A 24177-nucleotide genomic window follows, 5' to 3' on the forward strand; every position below is an offset into this window, starting at 1 on the left:
TCAGACCCAGCAAGAACATTCCCACCAGAGAAGGGCTGCTGTGTGTCAAACAAGAAGGCTGCACCACCACCTGGTGTCTCCACAGGGAGCAGGAGGTTCTTGCTCTGAACTGGGTCACCTTCCACTATAAGAAACATCAGCACAGGGATTGATCAATCCAATTACCTATGTGCTCTGCTTTGTTCTAAAACAACTCTCCTGCACTAGCAGACATGGTGTTTTCAGAGTAGTGACACAAAAACCTTCACCCCCTCATTGATGGGAGAAACTCTAAGGAAGCTATTTCAAATTTTAATCATGCTCCAGTCTTCCTTCCCTGAGTTATTAGGCAAAGGTAAGTAATACAATCACAGCTATGATTATTTCAGCTCTAAGTCATCTTATGTCAATCTCTTCAATCTGGCATTTCCTTACCCTGATTTCACTGATTTTCTCACTTCTATGAAATGAGCAGAGAGCTTGATTTGGCAATGGAAAATTTTATTATTAATATTATAAATATTTTAAAAGTTTAATGCATATTCTCAGTGGAAATTCCAATTATATTAAAACAAGTTCCTTTACAAAGCCAAGTTATCTGGAAAACAGCAAGGAGAAGAGAAGACCATTTTGTTGCCTCTTTATGCAATTTGCTCAGTTTGGTCCCAAGATGACAGTTACCGGTTTAAAGCCAGAATATTAATTGAAGAACCAGGCTATGTCAACTACTTGAGATTACATTTACAAGTTATCCAGATTCTAGGAATCAACAATTAAATTAAATACTTAAAGAGGTAACAAGCAGAGAAGCAGTAGATGAGGAACATCCCACTTTGCATGATGCACAAGTATATTAGTTAAGAAGACCATGACAGCAGTTACTCAAGAATATATATATAATGAATTTCTCAAATCACATAAGTAATCAATTAAAAAAGCACAAGATTAGGTCTGTAATAACACAGCTCCAAATTCAACCCTGATTTAATTTTTAAAAGTTCTGTATTAAACTTCTTTCTGCCAGTTAACATGACAATGAAGATGGCATCAAGAGTGAGAAAAAGCTACCAAGAGCTTTAAGTTTATGAAAAAGCCCGATAATTGCATGCTTTTATTAATCAAAAATTATTCTTTCACTTTATGAGCCAACAGTACTTGTTTCCTTGAAGAGGATGAAGCATCTTCATGCTTCCCCCAGACTTTACCAAGAGGTGTACTGGCAGTGGCTGCTACTGTGGATTTCAGGTTAGCCAACAAACCTCTCCTGGGCTTTTGTTGTTTTGGCTCCTCTACAGAGAAATGCTTTTTCTGTTCATCAAGTTCTTTCTGCAGGGAAGACACTGTTTCTTCAAGCTCAAAAACTCTTTTAGCCCAGTTCTGAAGACTATTCATTTCTTGATCCTATGAGGATAAGGCTGTGTTAGGTATGTGAATACTCCAAAGGGGTTTTTAATGTAGTTAAATTCCCTTCCAGATTATTTTACTTTGCCAGTAAACACCCTGATTATTATTATGCTAAATGGCTATTCAGTACTTATTTCTTCTGAATTACTTCTATGTAATTTAGAGAACAGCAAACTACAGTGCCATCAGATCTAATTAGAGACCAAGTCTGACTAAAAAGCTTATGCTAAAATACTTAACCACACTATGCAAAGAATTGGTGTTTTTCTAGGAACTAAATAAAGAAGGCTTTTGTGTCTTAACCTGCAATTACTGAAAGCAAAACTGATCAAGTGAAAACTCTTACATAGTCATAAGTCTGCTAACCAGGAATGAATAAATACTGAGTGGGCAGAATAAACAGTCTTGAAGATGCTCTCTAATCCATGCAATCAACAAAAAGTCACCTTATGTCCTAGAACCAATTTAGAAAGTTCAAGATTAATAATTTTCAGTCGCAAACTAAAAAGCATGCAGAAGGTAATGTAATGATCTAAGAAAAGAAATTACTATACAGTCTTGGAAGATGTAACATAATAAGTTCTATCTAAACATAAGAAAAAAACTACTATGAGAGTGACAAGGCAGTGGAACAGGGTGCCCAGGGAGGTTGTGTAGTCCCCTTCTCTGGAGATACTCAAAACCTTCCTGGATGCAGTCCTGTGTAATGTGCTCTAGGTGATCCTGTTTTAGTGGGAGAGTTTTGCATAGATGCAAAATGTCTAGAATTCAAAATTTTCATCTTTTTATTTAGGAACTTAGCTGCCATGACAGGTCAGATGCTGTCAACTTTCTGAAGTCCCTGCTTTTGAAGGAAAGATTGGTTTCTGTTTTGGTATTAAGTAGTTTATCTGCCCATATCACTTACCCAGCTTGGCCACCTTTGCAGCAGTTAGGTCTTCTTGCACTGACAGCTTGCTTGCCCTCAGTAAATGTATTTGTTAGACAATTTATGGAATCTTTAGATTAGCATGATCTGTCAGGACAGTTACTATATCGACCAAGTTTTAATTGATAAACTGAAAAATGTGTCTTGCCTTACAAGATACAAAGTCAAGGAGCATGAAGCACAAGGGCTCTGAGCTCATAGTTCATGAAGTTAAGGGTGGAAAAAATGCTAGCACCAGAAGAAATTAATAAAACTGAACAGGTTTTTACATGTACACAGATGCAGAAACATCCAGTACTGCTATAGATCCAAGCCATATTAAAGTTGCTTTTAAATAATTGACAAACCTTGATCATGATTTCACGCTTCAGTTGACTGTTCTCTTCTTCCATTTTTCTGTAGTTTTCATTAGCTTCTAGCAGGGTTTCATTTAATTTCTTTATTTTAAACTTCAGAGATTTTATAAGCTGAAAAAAAATCCAATACACACCCAAGCTAAAATTCCACATTGCACATTAGTTTTGTTTATGAGAAGAACTCAGAGACACAGTAAGCCTTTTCGATTAATATTGAGCAGTGCAAAGTGCAAGATCACAGCAATGAAGTAGTTTGCTTCTCTCAGCCTCCTGTGTCCCAGCCCATCACTTCTGATGGTAAAATACAGCTGGAGCATTCAAGGGCTATTGTGCTGAAGCTACCAGATTTACACAGAGCTGTCAATCAAAGAACAGCAAGCAGAAACTAAGCTACTTCTGGAACACTCTGCTCCTTTTCAGGAAGGGTAGTTAAAAGAATGCTCTCATCTCATTGACACTATTCATGTGCTGAATCAGAACACAGTTACAGGCTTCACCTGTCTGATGGGAACGTAAATGGATTAAGTCCTGAGAGGTAAAAGGAACTCTGAACCAAGAAAAATAATATATTAATTAATTTCCTTCTACTTGGCTGGAGGCAAAAATATCTGGGTTGCTAAAAAAAAACAAACAAAACCAAACAACCCATGTTTAGTGGCTGAATAGGAAGAAAAAAAGCAGTGAAGTACTCAGATATGAGACAAAGCAACAGAAGGGCACTGCTGGAAACAGTTGCTTTAAACTTCAGTTACTGCTGGGCAGCAATCCCATCTAACACTGTCTAGCCACACAAAGTGATCAATACTGTATCCCCATATCAAACATAAAAGCCCAACTTCCTTTCTAGTATCAGAATTTGAAATTCACATAGGAAATGGAAAACAATGTAGAACTCTCAAGAACAGTAATGGAAAACAAATGCCAGTGCCATACCACGAGACAGTAAAGTTGGTAAGAAAAAAAGGAGTTTTTGGAGTACATGCTCTCAACAGAAAGAGATTTAAGTCTGCTTTCCCATAAGAAGTAAAGCTGGTAAGAAAAAAAGGATTTTTTGGAGTACATGCTCTCAATAGAAAGAGATTTAAGTCTGCTTTCCACTTACATTGTTTATTAGAACCAGTTGGGACTATTTCTCCAGCCTCCACTCCTATTATTTATTAGTGAAAGGAGCAAGGCTTGTTTCTTCCCTCCTCCCCATCTTCTAAGCACAAGAAGTTTATTCATTGTATAGACTAAAAATGCATACATAAATATTTATTTTCCATAACAATCTATAATTCATAATTTCCACCCCTATATGCTATTCAGAACACAGAGATCTTGCATGTTTAAATAAAAGAAACATTACCCTTAAGTTTAAAGGGATAGCAGAGTTTGATATTTCCAAAAAGAGTTTAAGGAAGTGTTTTGGTTTTAGATCTAAACTGTTAACAGTGTCTGTAAATGTTTCCCTGTGGATGAGCAGGCAGCATTTCAGGAAGGAAAGCACTGAGACCATGGCAGCAATGTTTACCACAAATTCCAATACAAAGCCATATCTACTTCCCTCCTTCCAACTCCCATCATGTTCACATGTGACCTGTTACAGTAGTAGATGCCTTTACAAACTGGAGTAAAGCCAGAACACAGCCTTTCTCTGGCAAAAAGTCATCCACAACAGGCCAAGGGCTTTTTTGTAAACTTGACACTCATTTGCAGGAATCTTCATGCTTTTTTTTTTTTTACAGTGTAAATCTTTAGGTTCTTTAAGAACTGTAGTGAAATGAGGCAAACCAGGTGCCACTAATTCCCAGTGAGTGGCATGAGCTTGTGTTAAGCCCACCTGGACCTGATTAGGGTTGGCCCTCTAATCCTGCTCATGTGCAGTGGGGGCCCACTCTAATTAGGCACAGGTGGGCTTAACACAAGCTCATGCCACTCCCTGGGAATTAGTGGCACCTGGTTGCCTCATTTCACTACAAAGAACCAGGACAGTTATCCCCAGATTTGTTAAATACTAAGCAAGACCTACCTCTTCTTTCTCTTTGCACTGTTTCTGCAGTCCTTCATTGGCTCTCTTCATTGTCTTGTTCGCCAGGTCTGCAGACAGAAGAAAGGTTTGCTTGTTTATACACAATAGCAGAAAGTAAATGGAATTTTGAGTATCCAGATTAGATTCTCACCTAGTTCCTTCTTACTTTCAGTTGTCAGTATATCCAAATTCAGACTTCCCAGAGCCAACAGCCTCCCTGACTGTTCATCAAGTTGCTTTTCCAGCTGTTGTATTTTACGCTCTCTATCCTGAAAAAAAAAAACCACACAAAAAACCACAAACCACAAAATGGTAGCATTTGTCAAAATTTGTGCTTAACTTGATGCACTACTGCCTGTATGTTCACCCTTCAATTATATTGTACTCATATATACAGTTTTAAAATCAGGTGGAAGTTGTGATGATTATGGTTGAGACATCACAGTAAGGAGTAACATACAGATCAGGAGACCTAGGAAGAAGTTACTTTGCATTGGAGTAACTCCAGTCTGGAGATTTCTCAAGTGTTTTAAAAGTAGCCATATGGCAAAAAGGAAACTTTTTGTCTTTGTATTAAACACTATCGCCAGATAGCTTGCTAAATAAGGCAGAACATTCTTCAATGAACTAATTTGTACCTACAATCTCTCAGTGTTTCAGTACCTGTCAGATTGTTAGGGTGAGAAACTGCTCAGAATGAGAAATCAAACACTGAAAAATCAATCAAGTTATTATTCTAATTCTGATTCTCTGAAGCTGTCTGTTCAGATTTCATGTTGCCCTCTCCTTGTCAATTTAGACCTTTCCATCCTAAGGATTTCATCAGTTTCTTATCTGCCTTGGTAACAAGACCATCTGGGTTCTTTGAATCTCCCCATAGGCAACCTTACAGCTAGCATGGAAGGCAGCTAAAAATACAGAGAGCACTGGGCTTTTCCCCCACCTCAACATGGTAGATAGCTAGGGCTTAAGTGAACATAAAATCAGAGGCTAAATGGGGGAAAAAAGTGTAAAGGATCTGGAAAAACAGATTATACTATAGAGCATTGGTTGTAAGCACCTGAATGGAGAGCTGTAAAAGCAGAAATATTTATATACCACAATCAGCAAGAGAAACCCACTTCTCTCATTTCTTGAAAAGAGCTTCCCTACCAGTGGCTTGAGATGTCTTATCAGTGCCTGGACAGGAAAGTGCAGTGAGAAAGCACCTCTGGTGTATCTCACAGTTGTTCTATTCCTGCACTACAAACCTTCTGAAAAGACCAAGATCCACAGGTCACATCTGTTGCCTGGGTACCCTCAGCTACCTATGCAGAGGCTGGAAGCAGCTGACAAGAGCTGCACAGGACTGACACTGCTCTCTTGCAAAAATCAAAGCAACTTGCTGATACCAACTCTGAGCAGTTCTAGGTATAAGTACCTTCAGGAGATTAAGTTCTCTCCTGCGTGAAGTCTGATTTCTCAACACAGTTTCTTACCTACAATCCTGCCTCTGGACCATCAGGCAGAGATCCTGATTTAATTAGTTACCCTTACTAAATTCCCCAGCAGCCCTATCAGACCAGCTTTTTACACTACACCCTACAATTCCAAGGATCTCCTAAGCCAGACTGCTGCCTACACCACTCCTCTAGGTGTTCCAGTCATTGTACTACAGAGATAAAGATTAACTGAATTTAGCTGAACTGTGCCCTCAAAAGATCAGGAAGTGTAGGTTTTCACTACAGGTAGCACAAGACAGAAGAAATCTCTATCCTTATGGTGAGCATTGGGCATGAGAACGGGTAGGCTGAGCTGCTGGCTATTTTGACTCTTCATTGTCACATTTAGGATTCCTGAATGATTCTGCTAGGGAAAAACAAACCTTCCAGGTAAAAGGTTAGCACACGTTTTCTAATAGCAGTCAAGTCATACCTCAACTTTCTCTTGTTCAGCTAGAAATTCTTCTACAGGAACATAATGATCTTCAATTTGTTCCATGGCACACGTATATGCATGTTTTTTGATGGCCTCTTTATACATTTCAAATTTGCTCTCCAGTTTTTCTTCATAACTGTCTTTCAAATCTTCCAAGCGGTTGCTGAGGAAAACAAGTCAGCTATATTTAATATTTTTGCATTCCAGCTATTACAATTTGACTACATGTTTGCAACTGGCAATGTCAGAAGTTATTAATCTAATCATAAATTGTGAAGTTGAGAGTCCAAGAAGTAAGTTTTTCCCTTTCCTACTTTTCATTCTCAATGAACCTATAGACTTGCACCACGGCATAATTTCTATTAGGCATTTACCAGGAAAAGTGCCATAGAACACATACTTTAGATATGTCAAACAAAAGTTTTGTAAAAAAATCTAAATCTATTACTAATGGCTGTCACCCAACCAGACCTGATATTTGAAGTGTATTTCCCAGGGGTGTCTTTTATATTGTTAGGTTGTTTTGTTTTTTTCTATTAAAAATATAGGCCAAATTCACTTTGCCTTATTATTTCAATATAATAGATGACTCTATGGATTTAAAAAAATGCCCCAGCAGTGACACAGAACATGCCCTCAACAGAGGAAAAGTATCACTGCTGTTCCATGAGTTTGGCCGAAAGCACCCCATTTTAAAGTCATTGCAGCTGTTAAACCACAGTGTGTTCAGCTGGCAACTTAACTTGGGGTTAGTCTCTGTTAGCAGTTAAAAAAAAATTAGGAAACTAATTTCGAGAGAAGAATTAAGAGGAAGTTAATTCAGTTTAAGCAATCTGGACACATTTGACAAAAAATCCCCACCTTAGTAATGTCAGTGCAGGCAGCCACAGTATAAGATAGGAAGCTAACAATGGGCCATCTATCACCCAGCAGCAAGAATCCAGGAGAGCTCAAAGAAATACAGTTCCAGCCACACCTTAAGCACATACATGCACATCAACACGACCAAGTATAAGGTTTGAAAAATCACAGCCTCAGTGGGGAATCTGTAACAGTCTGGCCTATCTGTTAAATGCTAAAAACAAGTCAGGGCAACCTTCAGTAACTCAAAATTAAACAGAGGAAAGTTCAACAGAAAGCAGCATTACTTTTTCAGTGCACATGGGAAGAGTCTGATCTGTACAAGTTTATTTTCATGTTCCTTCTTCCCTTTGCATTAGAAGCTTTGAGACTGCCCAGCCCTAACTTCTCTAAATAACACGAGTATGTAAGTCTCTATATACGTATACACTAATACATATATATATATATAATTGTCTATGTATAAAAGTATGCATGTATATATGTGGAAATCCTTTCACTCTTTAAGAGGACTGTAAACATAGCTTGCCTCCAGGCTTCCTCTGTTTCCAACAGCTGTCGGTACATTGCTTCTGCCATTTCTCTACGTATCTTCACCTCCAGAAGGAGTTTACTTTGTCTTTCTGCATCTAGCTGCTTCTTTAAGTTCTCTGTAGTTTTCAAGAGATCCTAAATTTAACATATTTCAGTTCAGAAAACAAGCTAGAGACACATATTGGTATGTTATGCATGTCCAATGAAATATTCATAAAGCCCTTGACCCATGGAGGGCACTTCTAAAAGCTGCACCAAAGGTTAAATATTTTCAAACATGAATTTCAATTGCAAAGACAACATTTCTCCACCTTGATGGTTTCTGCCATCAAGTAGTTTACTACTGTTTCGCCATTTAAATATTAATTTGTCCAACCATTTAACATAAAGCCTGATTTTTATAGTTTCTTGCTTTTAGATAGTATTGCTTTGTTTTTTAAAGTGCTGTTCCTTAACTTGTTCCTGCTGTTCCTAAAAGAGCACAAACAACTAAATAATGGCTTTTTTTTTTTACACACACACACACTGTTTCCTTCCTCTTCTTGTTGAACAATCAGTTGAATTCCAAATTTAGCATTTGACCTAACTACAAAGCCACAGGTGGCCTTCCACAACTACACTTGTTCCCTCAGAACTTCACGTTTAGATCTGCCTGACACTGAGCAGAACCTTACAGTTTTCATTTGACACAACTTCCAGCACATCTCTTATGGTAAAAGATTTTAATATAAGAAGTACTAGCAATGGCTTTCCTGGGTACAATTTTGAGTAGATGATTTGAGTACCTCATGATTCAGAATGGTGATGTCCACTTCCTCTTCTGCAAAGGTTTCAGTACTGTCAAAGTCATCTACAGATGTGTTGGCATCAACGTGCACGATAGGTTTGCTGTTGCCTCCAAGGAGCTTGGGTGAAAAATAACCAAAGTTTCTGGGTAGGATTGTCTGGATTACCTGTGAAATTCAGTCGAATGAACTGATTTTATCAGTGCTGTCAATACTGCATTATCAGGATGCTATGAAGAAGTGGCATGAATGCACTTTTGTATTCACACTGTATTGGATTTTTACAAAATGTTGAACAAATTTTACATGCCTTTAGCAGACAGAAACACCAATGTGGATGTAACATTTGGTACTCTAACAAAGTGAGAATAGGAAAGATTAGCCACTAACAAATTTAGTATGCTTCTCTACAAAGGTGTTTTCTCTCTCCTTAAGATCCAACCGTTTACTGTAGTTTTCTGGAAGGTTAATGAAAAGCAGCAAATCCCTAAAACATTTGCTACTTCCCAAGATGCTGTGATTATCATTCGGAAATTCATGCCAAGTATGTATGCCACAGGACAACATGTCAGAAAAGCTTGTCTCCTCAGTGTGCCTGCCTTATTTTGTGATCAAATTTGCATCCAAACAGTATTAGAAAAATGTTTCTCTGAGATTATATTAGACATGTAATTACAGTTTCAGAATGTCTCAATTGCCCCCTGGCTCCAGACCAGAAATAGATTTTATTTCTCCTATGAAAACCAGTACAGCCCACCATCCCACTCCCTGCAAGAAGCTGTGTGAATTTAAGAGCACACATCAGCCCCAAGTCCTGAATTTAATGGGAAGATGACAAGCAGAGCTAGCAGAAAGCACAAAATACTTAGGAGATGGATTTTTTCCTTCAAAAGAAAGGAGCACAGTCTTCAAGCATTAACTTACAAAATAAGATAAAAAAAGCTCTTCCCTTTTTCATACTAATTTGTTGCCCTTAGCCAAATAGGAGCAATGCAGGTACAAGAGGTCTCATTCAATCTACAAAATAAGAGCCTACTTCTTTTATTACCCTCACTAGCTGTCAAAGAAGTTTTAAAAAATTGCCATCTTGTGCACACATATTTAATGCACACAGGTTAGACAATTCATCACAAGCTTGAACCAAAATCTTGCATTTGCTTAGATACATGTTATAGCCAGTCACATCTGAAAGTGTCATGAAACACAGAAATATCTGTAGTGTAGAACTGAACAAGCCACAGACAGCTGCAGCTGTCTTGACTTTCTACCACGAATATGTTTAAGGATGGGCAAGGTTCCTGGAAGCCTTTTAGAGGGAAAACACATGCAGAAGAACTAGTGTGATTCACCAAATGTCCTAATCACACTCAAGTCCATGCAACCTAATAACTTCATAAACCTACACAAATAAGAATAGCAAAGAAAGTAGATTCACTCTTACCTGCTTGGCTATAGCTGAAAATTTCATTACATGTAATGTTTCATCATATGTGGAAGCATGCTGGTTAATGTTTACAATCATACATGCTTTGCCTTTTCCACAAAAGAATGGCTGAAACAGGCGAGTCAATTTGCTCTCTCTGAATGGAATATAGCTTGGCTTCACCCTCATGGAGAAAGAATAATGAAATTGTGAAATAAAAACCACCTGTAAAATTGTGTAGTACTGTAATTTACCTTAATTTTGTTTCCTTCTTCCAGGAAATAGAACCTGTAGGATGCTCATATTTAAGCCTAAGTAATTTCACAAAGAACAAGGTCTTTCCTGGATCCCAAACTCTTCAACAAACTCAAGTATTTAGTATAAAAGCACCACAGTGTCTGCATCATAGTTCCCTGGTGCTACAAAGCAAATGCTGGAGCAAGCCAAAAGCTAAGGACAGGACACCTGCCAGTTGTCTGATGAATCTATCTGTATGATTAGGAGATGGAATGGAAAGACAGAAGGGGAGTTCAGAGTGCATTGCTCATAAACACATACACACTCTCTAAATAAAGCTTGGTCGTTTGCTGCTAACTGCCCTATTGTGTTCTTCACAAACAACAGTTTTAGAGAATGTTAACTTTAGGTATTCCAGTGACATGTATAATAAGAAGGCTTACAAGATTCTGTATTTTCATTTTCCTCTGATGATGCAAACTCCCCGCAGAAACATAAAAGGATGCTTAGGTTTTCAACCCAAAACTCATCATGTTGTTTACAACTTGTCACTTACTTTGGGTTTTGATTTTGCTTCAGTGCTGAAATGCATTTTCCAAGGATATGAAGAGAATTATTAATATTTCCTGCTTCTTTTAGTCTGTCTCCAAAGGCTTGTGTTTTATTACACCTCTCTGATCCAGCCAAATCACAGAAAGACAATCTGCATGAAAAAAGTGATCCAGAACACATATAAACTTGTTTCTAAACCATACTAGAATAAAATTGCATATCTTATTTCTTTACTTGTCTAAAGTGCAAACAGGTGACTCATTTCAGCCTACAAAGACCACAGAATAAGTTGTACTTGAATGCTGATGTTTTGTCCTGAAGGCACTATTTAGAATAATGACACTAACCTATCTTCTTCCCACTTGAAAAAGATTGCTGCTCCTAAGACAGCCTGTTCAGCACATTCAAAGAAGCCTGCTCCTACCATTCATTCAACATTTTGTAGACATTCTTACATAAAGGATTCTGTTTAAAAACCCAGACTTTGTTGCAAACCTAAAGTAAATACTTCCAGGACAAGATAAGAGGAATTTCTGAAACAGTTTGACTCAGTGGGGCTATACTACAGCAGCACTGTGCCAGTTGCCTTCAACTGCACAGAGAGGGCTGCAGGACAGTTGTATGCTTCAATACTCTGCAGTCTGCCTCTTTTAGATGCAGAACCATTTGTTCATTATTGCAAATAAAAGGCCAGAAATCCTCCCCATATCACACTGCAGCTTTTTATTTGGCTGTAACAATTATGTGCTACTGAACTCAGGCCACTAAATTGTCCCTCATAGTACAGCAAGTTACAATCAGAGACAATTATCCTGGATAATCAAGGAATTTCATCACTTTTACTTTATATTAAGAAAGCCCCTGAAATACAGGAAGCTCTGGAAGTTGGATGATAATTTCTGTAACCCTACTATTACTCACTTATACATACATTTATTTACATGAAATAACACCTTTCTAAGATCATAGCCTTTCACATATCTGAAATAAGTACATATTAATACTATACATATTAATAAGACATATTTCAACTGTGTGAAAGGCTATGATCTTATCTTTATCTTTTTCAGAGGAAGATCTTTTTTCTTCCTTAAGCAACATAGAAATTGACATTCATTGAACAGCTGCTTCAAGCTTTGCCAGGGAAATACACCAAGACAGGGAACAGCAAGGAATACAGATGCAGTTGTTTCCTCAAGTTATTTTTCCTTAGAGTATTTATCACCATAATGATAACCATTAAAAGGTGTTATTAAAAGGTGTTATCTCAATGAGGTATATTTATTACAATCTCTGCTCAGCAGAGACAAGAGAGAAATCAGTAGGAGCTAGGACTGAACTAAACACTGTTGCTGGAGTGTCCTCATTTTTTCATATAAAGGTAAATGGACAATTAATCAGGGAAACAAAAATCTGCACATCACCTGATGGTCCCCTATGACTGTAGGAGTCCCAGAGACTGTCACCTGCAGACTTTTGGGATGAGAGCCTTGAATTTGTGTTGCAGCAGCACATCATAGGCAGTGCCACAAGCGTTCAACCCACAACCTCCCCAAAGCAGATAGACTGGCACAGCTTGTAAACCTCAACAAGAGAAACAGGAGCACTGTCCCTATTAGTTTTCCAGTCAGTTTTATACAGCCAGTGAAGTTCTGATTTCCTTATCAGCTCTAAGAGGATTTGTTTAATAAAGAAATAAAATATTTACACTCTGGTAATCAGCTGAAGCAATCACTTACTCTGAAACTCCAAGAACACATGGCTGATGCTCATCAGTTAGCCTTAGTAGCCTGATTGAAAATATGCTGTGACTGGAATGGAAAAAGGTCCATTTCAATAACCACAATTATTAAAAATAAGCAGTTGTTGAAGCAAGGTAAAATCTTTATGCTACAGAAGTTCAGTACTGAAGAAAGAAATTTGTTCACAAATCCACCTTTGCAATACATTAATTCAGCAGCAAAAAGCAGAAAGTATCATTTTGTGACTTCCCATTTTTCAATACAGGAGAGGAAAATCTATCACACAAAGCCTACCAGATGGCTCAGACAATGAACAAGCCAACCCACTTAAGCCTGCTGACCAGAAGATGAGTACTCAAATACTCACAGTATGTTAACTATAGACAGTATATGAGCTCAGTAAATACAAAGAACTACCTTAGAAATAAACTGGTGTGGGGGGAGGAGATTAAGTTAAGGTTTGACAGTCATATAATACTGCCTACTTCAACATAGTTATTTTTTCAGTTTTGAAATTACTGTTTTCTAGAAAGGTTGAATTTGTAACACTCAAAAATCAGTTACTGCATTTTATATATCTGCTACAAAAGCAGTGGACATGTTGTCTGAAGCCAAAGAGAAAATTCCAGAAGCAGAAGCACCTTGTCCCAGTTTACACAGTAAATCAGGAAATGCAGAAGACAGTCTTCTCTAGGATAAATTTAAAGCAGTGGTTTACTCCATAGCACCAACACACAATTTACTAATGCAATTTCTGAGGAAAAACCAAACCAACCAACCAAAAAAAAAAATCCACCCACAACAGAAACAACCTAAGTGGAAGTCAGCACACTCTCTGAAAACAAAACAAAAAAAAAGACACTCTAGGCACAAAACCCTGCAAAAAAAAAAAAAAATCCAGTTCCTTTCTGCACTACTTTAAGCTTGAGTGAAATTCAGGTGGGATCATAGAATGAAATTTAATGGCAGCTGTCTTTAGCTAATACAGAACAGCATAACTTGCTTTTCAGAGAAAAGCCAAGCTTAGTAGCAGTATGATTATATTAGCTAAATATATAACTTGGCTCTCCCACACTTAAAAGGACAAATTAACAAGAGAATATTAAAGTCAATTAAAAAGGCATTTTCAACAGAAAGTATGCCACCTTCTCTATTTCCTCCCACTCCATCTCCCTGACCCATCTCCCAGAGCTGGGTAAGAGCTAGGTGCTCAATTTTTAAGGTACCAGGTAAACTAAGCTTGAATACATCAGTCTAAAAGCACCTAGATAATCCAGCAGCACTGTACTGCACAACTCACTCTTCCTCCTTCCTGCATCCCCTACTGTCATACTTCAGGTTTCCAAGAATTATACTGCCAGTGATGAAGAATTATCCAGCTTTTCCTTCAACATGCTTTACATAGCCATTCCCTCTGAGCACCATTAGCATTTGCCAAGATGTGTAGCACTGTTGGCACTCAAAAATGAATGTGATTTGATCTTTTGAGTTTGCTAAAGCCACAAATAGCAACCCAAGTCCAGCTACTATTAAAGTTATAGGGCCTCTCCTAGCTTTTTGATTAATCAAGACTTAAGCTGTTACTGAAGAGTGGTACATTTCAAACATATTTTAAAGTCTTCCCTTCTCTTCCCCTCCTTCCTCCTCTTAAAAGGCAAGAGACAGAGTATGCTTATAATTAGAAGAACAAACCTCCTACTTGATTGCTCATTCACTCTAGTACAAGCAAAGCTTCGGTTCTTGTTTCCTATTTTTAGTATTTTGCAGGCTTCTTCAGTGCTCTGAATGTTAATCCACTTTAAATCTGTGAAAGAGAGACCATTTACATACATTTCTGATCAAAGAAATTCCGTGAAACTGGCATAGTCATAAAACAGTATTATTACCTTTAATGTAAGAATTTCCTCCTTGATCCTCACAAACTCTTAAGACTCTGCGCTTCTGAGGTTTTGATGTGGATAACACATTTAACAGGTCATACACATATTCGTTATAAATTTCACAAAAGGAAACCCACACAGATGCTTGTGTTCTCTGGTGAATATTAGTCCTATATATGTCAAGTGGAACAAAGTCGTTCTCTGCTAACCCAAAACAGAGAGAGCCCAATGAGCAAACAACTCACTGATAAATTTCATTTGCAGTATATAGACCCATCTAAAAGGGGGAGGCTTATATATAGTTTTGTTGCAAAATGAGATACAGAGTGCTGTATAACTTCAAGTTTGCCCAGGAACATTCAAATGTCTCGACAGTCACCTGTAACCAGAATATGCCCGAGTTCTAAACTATTGCTCCTCTCTACCAAAAGCCTCCAGCAGTTTCTATATTAGCTTATATTTCTATATTAGCCTCTTTCTTTCCTCAAAAGGAGCAAAACTATCAAAATATTTTTACATTGTTACTCATTTTTATTCCCTTTTTTTGAGCCATTAAAATTTGGTTTTAACTATATATTTACTTTGTAGCATAGAGATTTTTAAATCCAACAATAGTAACCCATGTCTATTCCTAAATTTCTATTCTTACACACCCTCTCAGAAATTTTCCCCTCTGCTTTACCTAGAGAATCAGAAGGAAGTCTTTTTGAAGTACAGTTGGAAAAAGCCGACTCCACATCACACACATTTATAACATTGTTTGAGATGTTTTCTGTCTCCTTCAAAAAATAAGAGACTGTTACATTCACATGAACAGACTGTAGGAGTAGCAGAAGTAAAAAATGACACTAATTCCAGTATCAGAGATTTAAGTATTGAAGTAGTATGAAGTGTTAAGCCTCCCCCCCCCCTTTACTCTGGCTGCAAATGAAATGTTTTTAACAATAACAAATGAAAAAAATCAATAAACGCTCATTCCCCCATGAGAATTACAGCTCTCTGGTACTCCCAGCAACCTTTTTTGTAGGCCAGTTGCTGCTAACATAGCAGACTTGCTTTACAGCCCTGGCATCTGAAGATACTCTGTCAGACTGCAGCAGACTAGAACCCCTTTATAAACTACTGGACAAATCTGAACAGTATTTAGTCATCCGAAACAACTGGAGAAATAAGTTCATTTCAAGGGCAGGTGTCAAGGTGGTGGGCAAAGACAAAAGCAGCAGAGATTCCTCATTTGATTGTTTGTTGTCAAACAATTTTGCAAATCACATACTTGTGCCATGTCTGTGAGAGTTTGAGTAAAACGTAAAGATCTCAGAGTAAAATGATGCTTCATAAAGGATTTAGACATCTGATAAACCAGCAGTTTGTGTTGGTTTAATTCACACTGAATTAAAAGACCATTAAAATTCTGTACAAGTAACAGCATGGTTTCTTTAAGGACACACATTTACAGAATTTCTTTTACATCAATAAAATTATTCCAAAACCTGGCAAAACTTGTCAGAACATAAGTTTTCAAATCACCTCTAGGAAAAAAGGTGTAATAAAGTAGCAAGTCCCACTATTTAGAGGTTCAGGCATCTCCACATACTACCTCCCTCCTTCCCCATATTACATATACTGATATGAATTTTCATTAGGACAAATCACCCTCATTTACAAAAATCCACCCCTGATTGATGGTCATCATGAAGTAGAAGAGGGGAACAGATTTGAAAAAGTAAAGTTTAATTATTAGAATGCAGTGCTTCAGTATAAGTTGTCTACTGATGCCTCTGTTACTCACCTGGCATATCCAAAATGGAACTTTTACAAACATGAAAATATGAAGTCATACTTCCAAATTTCCACATCCAAAGATAAATAGCACTTGGTTTCATTGTCATTTATTCTATAAATTATAATTTTGATAAGACTGCACTGTATAATTTTTCATTGCTTAAGTAGTTACAAATACAAGCACAAGCATGGATTCTATAAATTCTCTTTGTAAAGTACAAAGCAGAACTCTAACACAGGGTAAGAGATTGACCTGCACAGCATGGCTATGCATGTCATCAGAAGACGTAATATAATGTGAAAAAAAACGGTACTTGAGCACAGGATAAGTTTTGTAAAGGTATTTCAACAAAAGTGAGTGAATTAGCTATGTTGTTCTTCAAACAGTAAGACCAAATACAGAAAAGAACATGAGGATGACTGCCTGAAAGCAACTGGGAACAGGAACTGACATCATCTGCCAGTGACAGAAGCTGACATTTAATAGTAAATACAAAGACAGATGGAAATAGGTGTGCAAAAAAAAGCAGCTTTCCCTCCAGTAAAAACCAATAAAATTCAGTGAGTAGAAGAAGGGGAAGGAAAAAGAGGGTGTGAACCATGCCAAGCAAGAGTGTTTGCAGCAGTACCGTATAGAGAACATACACAGCAGAACATTAAATACAAGTCAGAGGAGTTTAAACAGAGAATGAAAGGAACAGCAGGCTCTTTCTGCATGGCATGTAAACTGAGCCTGGGAAAAGGGCCTACAGAAGTCCACATAAACCAAAACCAAGCCCACCAAACCGTATCTGCTCTCAGATTACAAGCCTGGGTGAACATACGAACAGTGATACTATTCACAGACTATCAAGAAGCACAGCTTCAGTACTGGAGATAGCTGAGCTATCACTATGGAAGCATTGTAATACATAAGCAAGGTCTTGTTGTGTATTATTTTCTAAATGAATTTTTACCTTTCCTTCCTAATGGTGGAGTCTTGCTTGTTCTTTCACAGCACCTCGATCACCCACTGCAATACTCAGTAACTAAGCTAGTCATGAGGTCAGACTGATTCAACAGAAAGGACTATTTGTAATTATAGAGTTGTCCTTAAAATAGAATATTTGACATCCTGTTTTAGACCTTGAGCTCCTGCTTGCTTGTAGGTTCCATAGTTTTTAAAAATATTTATCTACTATCCTCCTGATCACCTCAATTTTTCTTTAAGACTCTCACCCTCTGCACATACAGACAGTACAAATGAGCTTTTAAGACACTCAAAATAAATAACTGATCTTAGGCATCTTTTAGATTTTTCATCTTAAGTCTTTCCTCAAAAGTTAATCAGACTCACATTACAAAAATTCATTTTGCAGAGTTTAAATCAAGCAATAGAAATTAGAGTGATAGTTTACTTATTAATTTGATTCATAGAAAGTTATTCTTTCAGAGCTAAATTGAATACTTTAACAACATTGGTCTTGTAGGTCACAGAAAAAAAAACTCAGTCAGTAATTACTTCTATACTTCCCAGACTTCAGAGCTGCTTTAAATTATAATCCACAATAAAACACAATATGCTCGCAGTTAAGGTTAAAAATATTTTGAACATAGGAAAAAATCATAGGGACATCGGGATAAAATCCAGACATTGTGACAAGTAGCAACGGGGCTTAGAAGTATGGAACAGTCACAAGCACAAGGGTGCCCATTTTATAGTGAGACCCATTTCTTGCACTAGAAACAGAAATGGAGAGATAATGAGAACAGGAGTCTTTACCATAGCAGCCTCCAGAGATCAGAGTTAAAAGATACATACAATCCTTTAAAGCAGGCTGTAATCCTTTTAGGAAATTAATTTTGTGGCATCTCACCTCACTTGCTGTAACAGAGAAGTTTCTGTATGAAGTTAAATAAATCACAGATTTACCAACTTTTTCATCTTCCTTAAGACTGTCTTTCACCAAAAGGAACTTTTCTGGCCTCTTTGTTGCCCCTGCTAAAAGTTTGTCTTCATCTCTCCTGAGCTAGTGCTGGAATTCTAGCAACTGCCCAAAACCCAGCCTGGCAACCTGATGCAAAGATTCACTTAAGAAGCAGATTTTAGGTCAGCTCTCAGACTTTTCAAAGGTTGGCATCAGTGTCAGAACCACTGCCCTATACAAATCCAGGATTTGCAACAGGTCGGGTGCTGCCTGCTGCAGAAAGTTCTTCCAGTTTACCCTTAGCTCCAAAACCAGCCTTATTATTCCAAGGTTTACAAAATATCCAAACAGCAAATTTAGGCAAATCTAAAGAATCAACAGTGAAGCATATTTTATTAAAGACAATCTGTTAGACAGGAAGTTTTAAAGACTCTTCATTCAATAACAAGTTAGTATTTGGTCACTGACCTCTTTCAGTGATGCAAGAATAGCATGTTTTATGGCTTCTTCTTGCTTAACTTGTGCATCTTCTAGTTCCTTAACATCATTGCTCAAATGCGGTTTGAAGTTCATCTTCAGGTAACATCTTCCCTTTATGTGGTTAAAAATCACAGCAAGAGAGCGAGGTAAAATACCAAAATCTTTTGAAGTCCCTTAAAAATAACAAAAGAGAATATTATGATATTCATAAAAACTTCTCATTGATTTTGACTTGGATGTTATGTTTTTCAGCAAACATTTTATACCTTGGATAGTGAATGTCTTGCCTGCATTTGTAACCCCGTAGGTAAACACCAGTCCATTCACTCCATTAATATACGAGCTTACTATCTCTTTCATTGAGCCTTCAAAAAATTCACTCTGAGAAGTTTCTGGTCCAAAGACCTTGGAGAAGGGAAGAAAAAAGAAGAGAAATAATCTAAAAAGAGTGATAAGTGGCACAAAAAAGTTTAACACACCAAAATATCAGGCAGAGATTAATGATAACTAGTTTCTCAGGGAAAGCTGAGTGGGAGATACCAGTTTAGTTTTCTGTATTGCCTGAACCCCTTCTGATTCAACATTTTCTGTTGCATTCTCATAGCATGCCTGAGGCATTCAGCCTTGCACTTATTTTTACTATTTTCCTACTCTCAAACTATTTAAATACTATTAAGCACATACTGCTCAGTGAATACAGACAGAGCTCTGCTGATGATGTCCAGCTCCTTCCTCACTCTGTACCAGTCTCACACAATCGATGAGAAGATCAGCACTACAATGGTCTGAATCTCAGTGCCTGGAGCAGTTTATATTTTGATCCTGGAAGAACAGAAGTTCTTGCAGCAGCTGACAGATTTAAACTTACTTTCAGCACAGAAGGTTTAAGCAGTTAGACTGCAATTTTTTTCAAAAGTGAGTCCCTAAACACACACTTACAGAAGTCCCTTTAAGCACTTCCCAGATGAGGGCAGGAACAGCAGAATCACTTAAGTTTGTGCCTACAAGAAGCTTCTGTGATATCTAATCAAAAAAACCAACAGAGCTACTGAAGAAGCTGCCCTGTCTCATTAATAGGCAACTCCATTGTAATAAAGCTTTCTTGTCAGCCTAACAGTAAATAACAAGCAGTCTGGGTTTTTTAAGACTGCTTTTTTAAACACAACATGTGATTCAGAGGATAAAAATCATATTGCATGATACAGTAGACACTTTAATTTTTATAAATAAAGTGGTGAAAAAAACCCTATAACTAAAAATTAGGAAAAATCTGCTTACCTGGGAGAAGGTGAACTTGTGCACGGACTGACCAATCCCTCTTTCACTGTTTTTCATTGCAGGAGACTCTTTGGGTGCATTAAGAATTACTGTCTGAGGATCTTCAATAGTTACACAACTCTTAAAAAACATAACAGTGTAAATCAAACCACCACACAAAATTATGTAGGAAGAAAGCTATCTAAAAAAAGCAAAATAGTGTTCTCATCTATTTAGCAGAGCTAGAAGCAGTTGCAAAATTTACATATAATCTCTCTTGAGGTATTCAACAACTACAGAGATAACCATGTCACATGAAAGCCAGAGGGCAGACCAATTTAAAGCAGTTACCTGGAGTTTACAAAGAGGTTTAAAAATTTCCTAGGATTACCCCAGGCAATTTTAAACAAAAAAAAGACACCTAACTTTCTAAACCTTGTAATTTTATGACTGGGGCTCAGTACCCTATACAACTATGAAAACAAAGCCCTATAGAAACTTACTGGATTTGCACGTCAGTAATTCCAAGTATGAAACAAATAAAGTGAAAAAAGGTGGAAGAATTGTCCTTTGACTGATAGATGGTTTTATCAACAGTGAAGGTAACCGAATTATTTTCAAGACTAACTTGACTGCTATTTCTCAACAGGTTCCATTCCAATAGGTGAAACACAATTATCAAGCATTCACTACCTAGATGAATGCAGTGTCACAGGAAAATCTATTTTACACCACACAGGCTACTAAAAACACAAACTGAACTACCAGTGTAGTTTAAAAGTGTCTTGAAGCATCAGCCCCAAGGATTGATTATAACTGTGTCATTTCTGCTCAGAGGCTAGCCAGAGCTGGCAAGACTAATAATCCATGGCTATAGCATGTACATAGGAAGCACTGCTCAATTAACTGAGTCTCAATTAGTAAGTCTGCTTATCAAATGGTACAGAAGCCCTAAGAAGCTGCATACTGAATTTAGACCAATTGCTTGCTCCTCCTGCCAGGCTCTCAATCCATATCCTCTCCAACATTCCTCCCACACTGTCAGGAGCTGGAACACAGGTCAGATGTACTGGAGAGCTACAGAAGAATCCAACATCAGCAGAAAGAGCCATCAGCTGACCCCTAGACACTGTTACCAGGCCCTGAAGCAGTCAAATCTGCAGAGCTGGAACCCAGATAACCCTGTAGGTGGGCTGGCAGGAGTTGGACCATTCCTGGCACTGTAAACATTGCTTACATTATAAGAACCCAGCTCTCCAGTGGGTGATTCCAGGGAAATCACTGGCAGTTGTACCAACAGTACAGCATTTCATCCAGAGCTATTAAGCTTTACTTGCATAAATCATTACCTCTAAAAGCAGCAACAGATTAATTAACCTGATGATTGTCTCTGTTTAAAGCATCGATCTACAGCTACAAAACAAAAAAATCAGGCTTGGGTTCTACGTTTTTCTTTTCTTGTTAAGTATTTGGAACGCAGATGCTTTTCCTGAAAATTATGCATCTAAAGGAGGAAAAGAGGACCTAAAAATTACATTGATCTCATTGATTAGAGAGATGGGAAATGTTTTTTCTTTGGTGGTTGGGGTTTTCGCATTTGTTACCAAGCATCTTCCTCACAAATTCAAGTTATGATTAAGAGAGGAGAAAACATTGAAGATACTGAAAATCTTTCAGGCACTCAGAGTTTTTGGAGGCTGAGCTAAAAGCCTTCATACCATGCAAACCAGTTTATACAGATGGTATTTATTGGTAATTTATTGGAAGATCAACTATTTCATCATGAACTACATGAAGAGCTAAAAATAAAAAATTAAAGCAAACAACCTAGTAAAAACTTCAACTTTTTTCCTCCTGTTTTTAAAAATTAGTTTGACTAATGGTCAGGTAGTGAGAAATTTCTCACTCCAAAGAGGAACAAGATAAACAACCCTTAAAATGACTTGATTTTGTAATTACATTTATCCTCAAAGCCAGCTGAGATTGCTGAATGATACCAAACTGGAAGCACTGCAGCAGTTCATAGTTCTCAACAAGAAAAGCCTAAGGAGAGGTGAACGTAAGTCAAGGGAAACAAAATAAGTAAAAAGAACACAAAGGTTCCAACTCCAGCAGATCAAGTGTAAAAATAAAGGGTTTTTTTAAAAAGCAAGTCACAAGAAGCAAATTAGAACTAATGCTAAATCCCTCTCCAAACAGGTCAGGAACTACAAATCTATCAGAGCACCTGTGAAGACCCACAAAGACAAGGGGTGAGGAAGACTTTGTAGAGACCTTGTCTTCCAAGAACAGATAAATTAATTATTTGTATCAGAATATGGGGGCAAGCAATATCTGTGTGTTTGCATATGTACGGGCATGTGTGTATAAAACCCTAAGGCATCTGTAGAGCTTGTATAAAAAATTGACAGGATGAGCAGCAAACTACCTTATATGAGGTAGGAGATTATTCAAACAACCAAAGAAACTCAGGGGTCAGATATCTGAATTATTCCTAGAATTGCATACTCTTCTCAGTGAAATTCTTTCATTGCTTGAGCACTGTACAGAGTCAATAGTGACACCAACTTTTAAATAAAGTGCCTTGTGGAATTTAGCAGAGCTACAGATGTGTGTCTGTACCATGTAAATTAGTAAAAGCTGGGATTTAAATAAGCAAAAATCACATTTATCCAGATGTCCGTTAATGCTATCTGGAAGCAACACATGGCTTTTTTAAAAGCAAATCCAAGTTTACAATCCTAGGTGTTCTTTTTGGTGAGGAAAATAAAACATTTCTTAATTAACTCTAAAACTAACCTGAGAATCATGGTTTTCAAGCTCTGTTACGGAAAAGGGTCTCACTCTCAAGAAGACTTTCAAAGGTTGATATACCTATTCATAAAAAAAAAAAATGCACCTTTATGATAGCCACTTTTTAAACAGAGCATCTCCAAATCATACCAGCATACACTCTGATGCAGTGTTTCCTATTTTTGCCTTACTACCTTGTTCAGAACCTTAAGCTTTCCATTACTTCATTACCTCCTAATGTCCTTAAGCAACCCTTTTGTGTTCCCCCCACTACCACTCTTTAACAGCAATGCCAATATTTTAATTTTAAAAGAGCACACTATCAAGGCATAAACTGCACTGCTTCCACCTTCTGGTCTCTCTCTGTATTGAATTCCAGCTGTATATTCTAAGAGCTGCTCCACAGCACTGCACTTGCACTTTGTATGGAGCTTGACACAATCTTAGCCTCAAGAAACTGCTTCATTACCACCACCCAGACACCAGCCCCTCATCTTCCTTGCAGTGACAACCATGAGACAGGTCTCAGTTGCTAAGGTGGGCTTTTCCATCCTGTTCCTTTGCACAAAAGCCTCCCAATTGCAGGTAAAGCAATAACAACAGGGAGATTTTTAGAGGGATCTCAGCACTCCTTCCTTCCACAGAGCTCCAAAATCTCTCCTTTGGTGACTTGGTCATTCAGTAGATGGATTTACCAGTGTTCTCCACAGCCCTCCCTGCATTAATCATACAAAATTAAGTCACCTGAGGAAAGTCAGACAAGAAATCTACCCTTCTAAAAAAGCAGAGATGGGTTTATTTTCAAGCACCTAGCAAGCTTTCAGGATGGGTCTATATCCCTTATTAGCTTGCTAAAAAAAAAAAAGCAGTACAGTCCCATTGCATTCCAATTACTGAAGTCTTCTACTTCCTCCTCAAAAACTTGGTACAACTCATCACATGTTATTGACTACCTGCACTTACTACTGGCTATCAACTATTTGTAAGCAATAAGAAGCAAGTAGAAGGAACAAATAAACATTGGGGACAGAGGAATACAGCAGGTCTTAACAAAGAAATATCTGCCCCAACTAAAGGGTTAAAAAAAAAAAAAATAAAATAATTGATGTATCACAAAGCCAATCCACACCTCCTGTTCCTCTGTATTAGGCAATACTGTTGACTCCATAGGTGAAGGTTTATCTGCTACATTCAGGAAAGAAACAGATTCCAATGTATCAGATACTTCTGCAGAAACATAGTTTTTCCTCTCATCACCCATCATTTTTCTGTACAAAAGAACTTGGAAGAGAAAAAAAAGCTTCATTTTAAAAAAGGCAAAAATAGACAGGGAGCAAAACACGGATAAA

At 37.6% G+C, this 24177-nt stretch overlaps 1 protein-coding gene across 1 annotated transcript; it reads right to left on the bottom strand.

Moving 5' to 3' along the window:
- Positions 1 to 1104: 1104 nt before the first annotated feature.
- On the bottom strand, positions 1105 to 24089 carry LOC103534670 (kinesin-like protein KIF20A). The gene is made up of 18 exons (XM_030445729.1): positions 23958 to 24089; positions 22835 to 22909; positions 20057 to 20176; positions 19045 to 19183; positions 18767 to 18951; positions 15292 to 15388; positions 14616 to 14813; positions 14422 to 14533; positions 12727 to 12798; positions 10992 to 11138; positions 10217 to 10382; positions 8776 to 8943; positions 7986 to 8125; positions 6593 to 6758; positions 4830 to 4947; positions 4679 to 4746; positions 2659 to 2778; positions 1105 to 1380 (listed from the first exon to the last, which is right to left on the bottom strand). Exons 1-18 carry the CDS (start codon positions 24087 to 24089, stop codon positions 1105 to 1107), a joined length of 2499 nt encoding a protein of 832 aa, XP_030301589.1.
- Positions 24090 to 24177: the final 88 nt, after the last annotated feature.

This window comes from Calypte anna, chromosome 2 (assembly GCF_003957555.1).
Source record: "Calypte anna isolate BGI_N300 chromosome 2, bCalAnn1_v1.p, whole genome shotgun sequence".
In the NCBI taxonomy this organism is placed as follows: domain Eukaryota; kingdom Metazoa; phylum Chordata; class Aves; order Apodiformes; family Trochilidae; genus Calypte; species Calypte anna.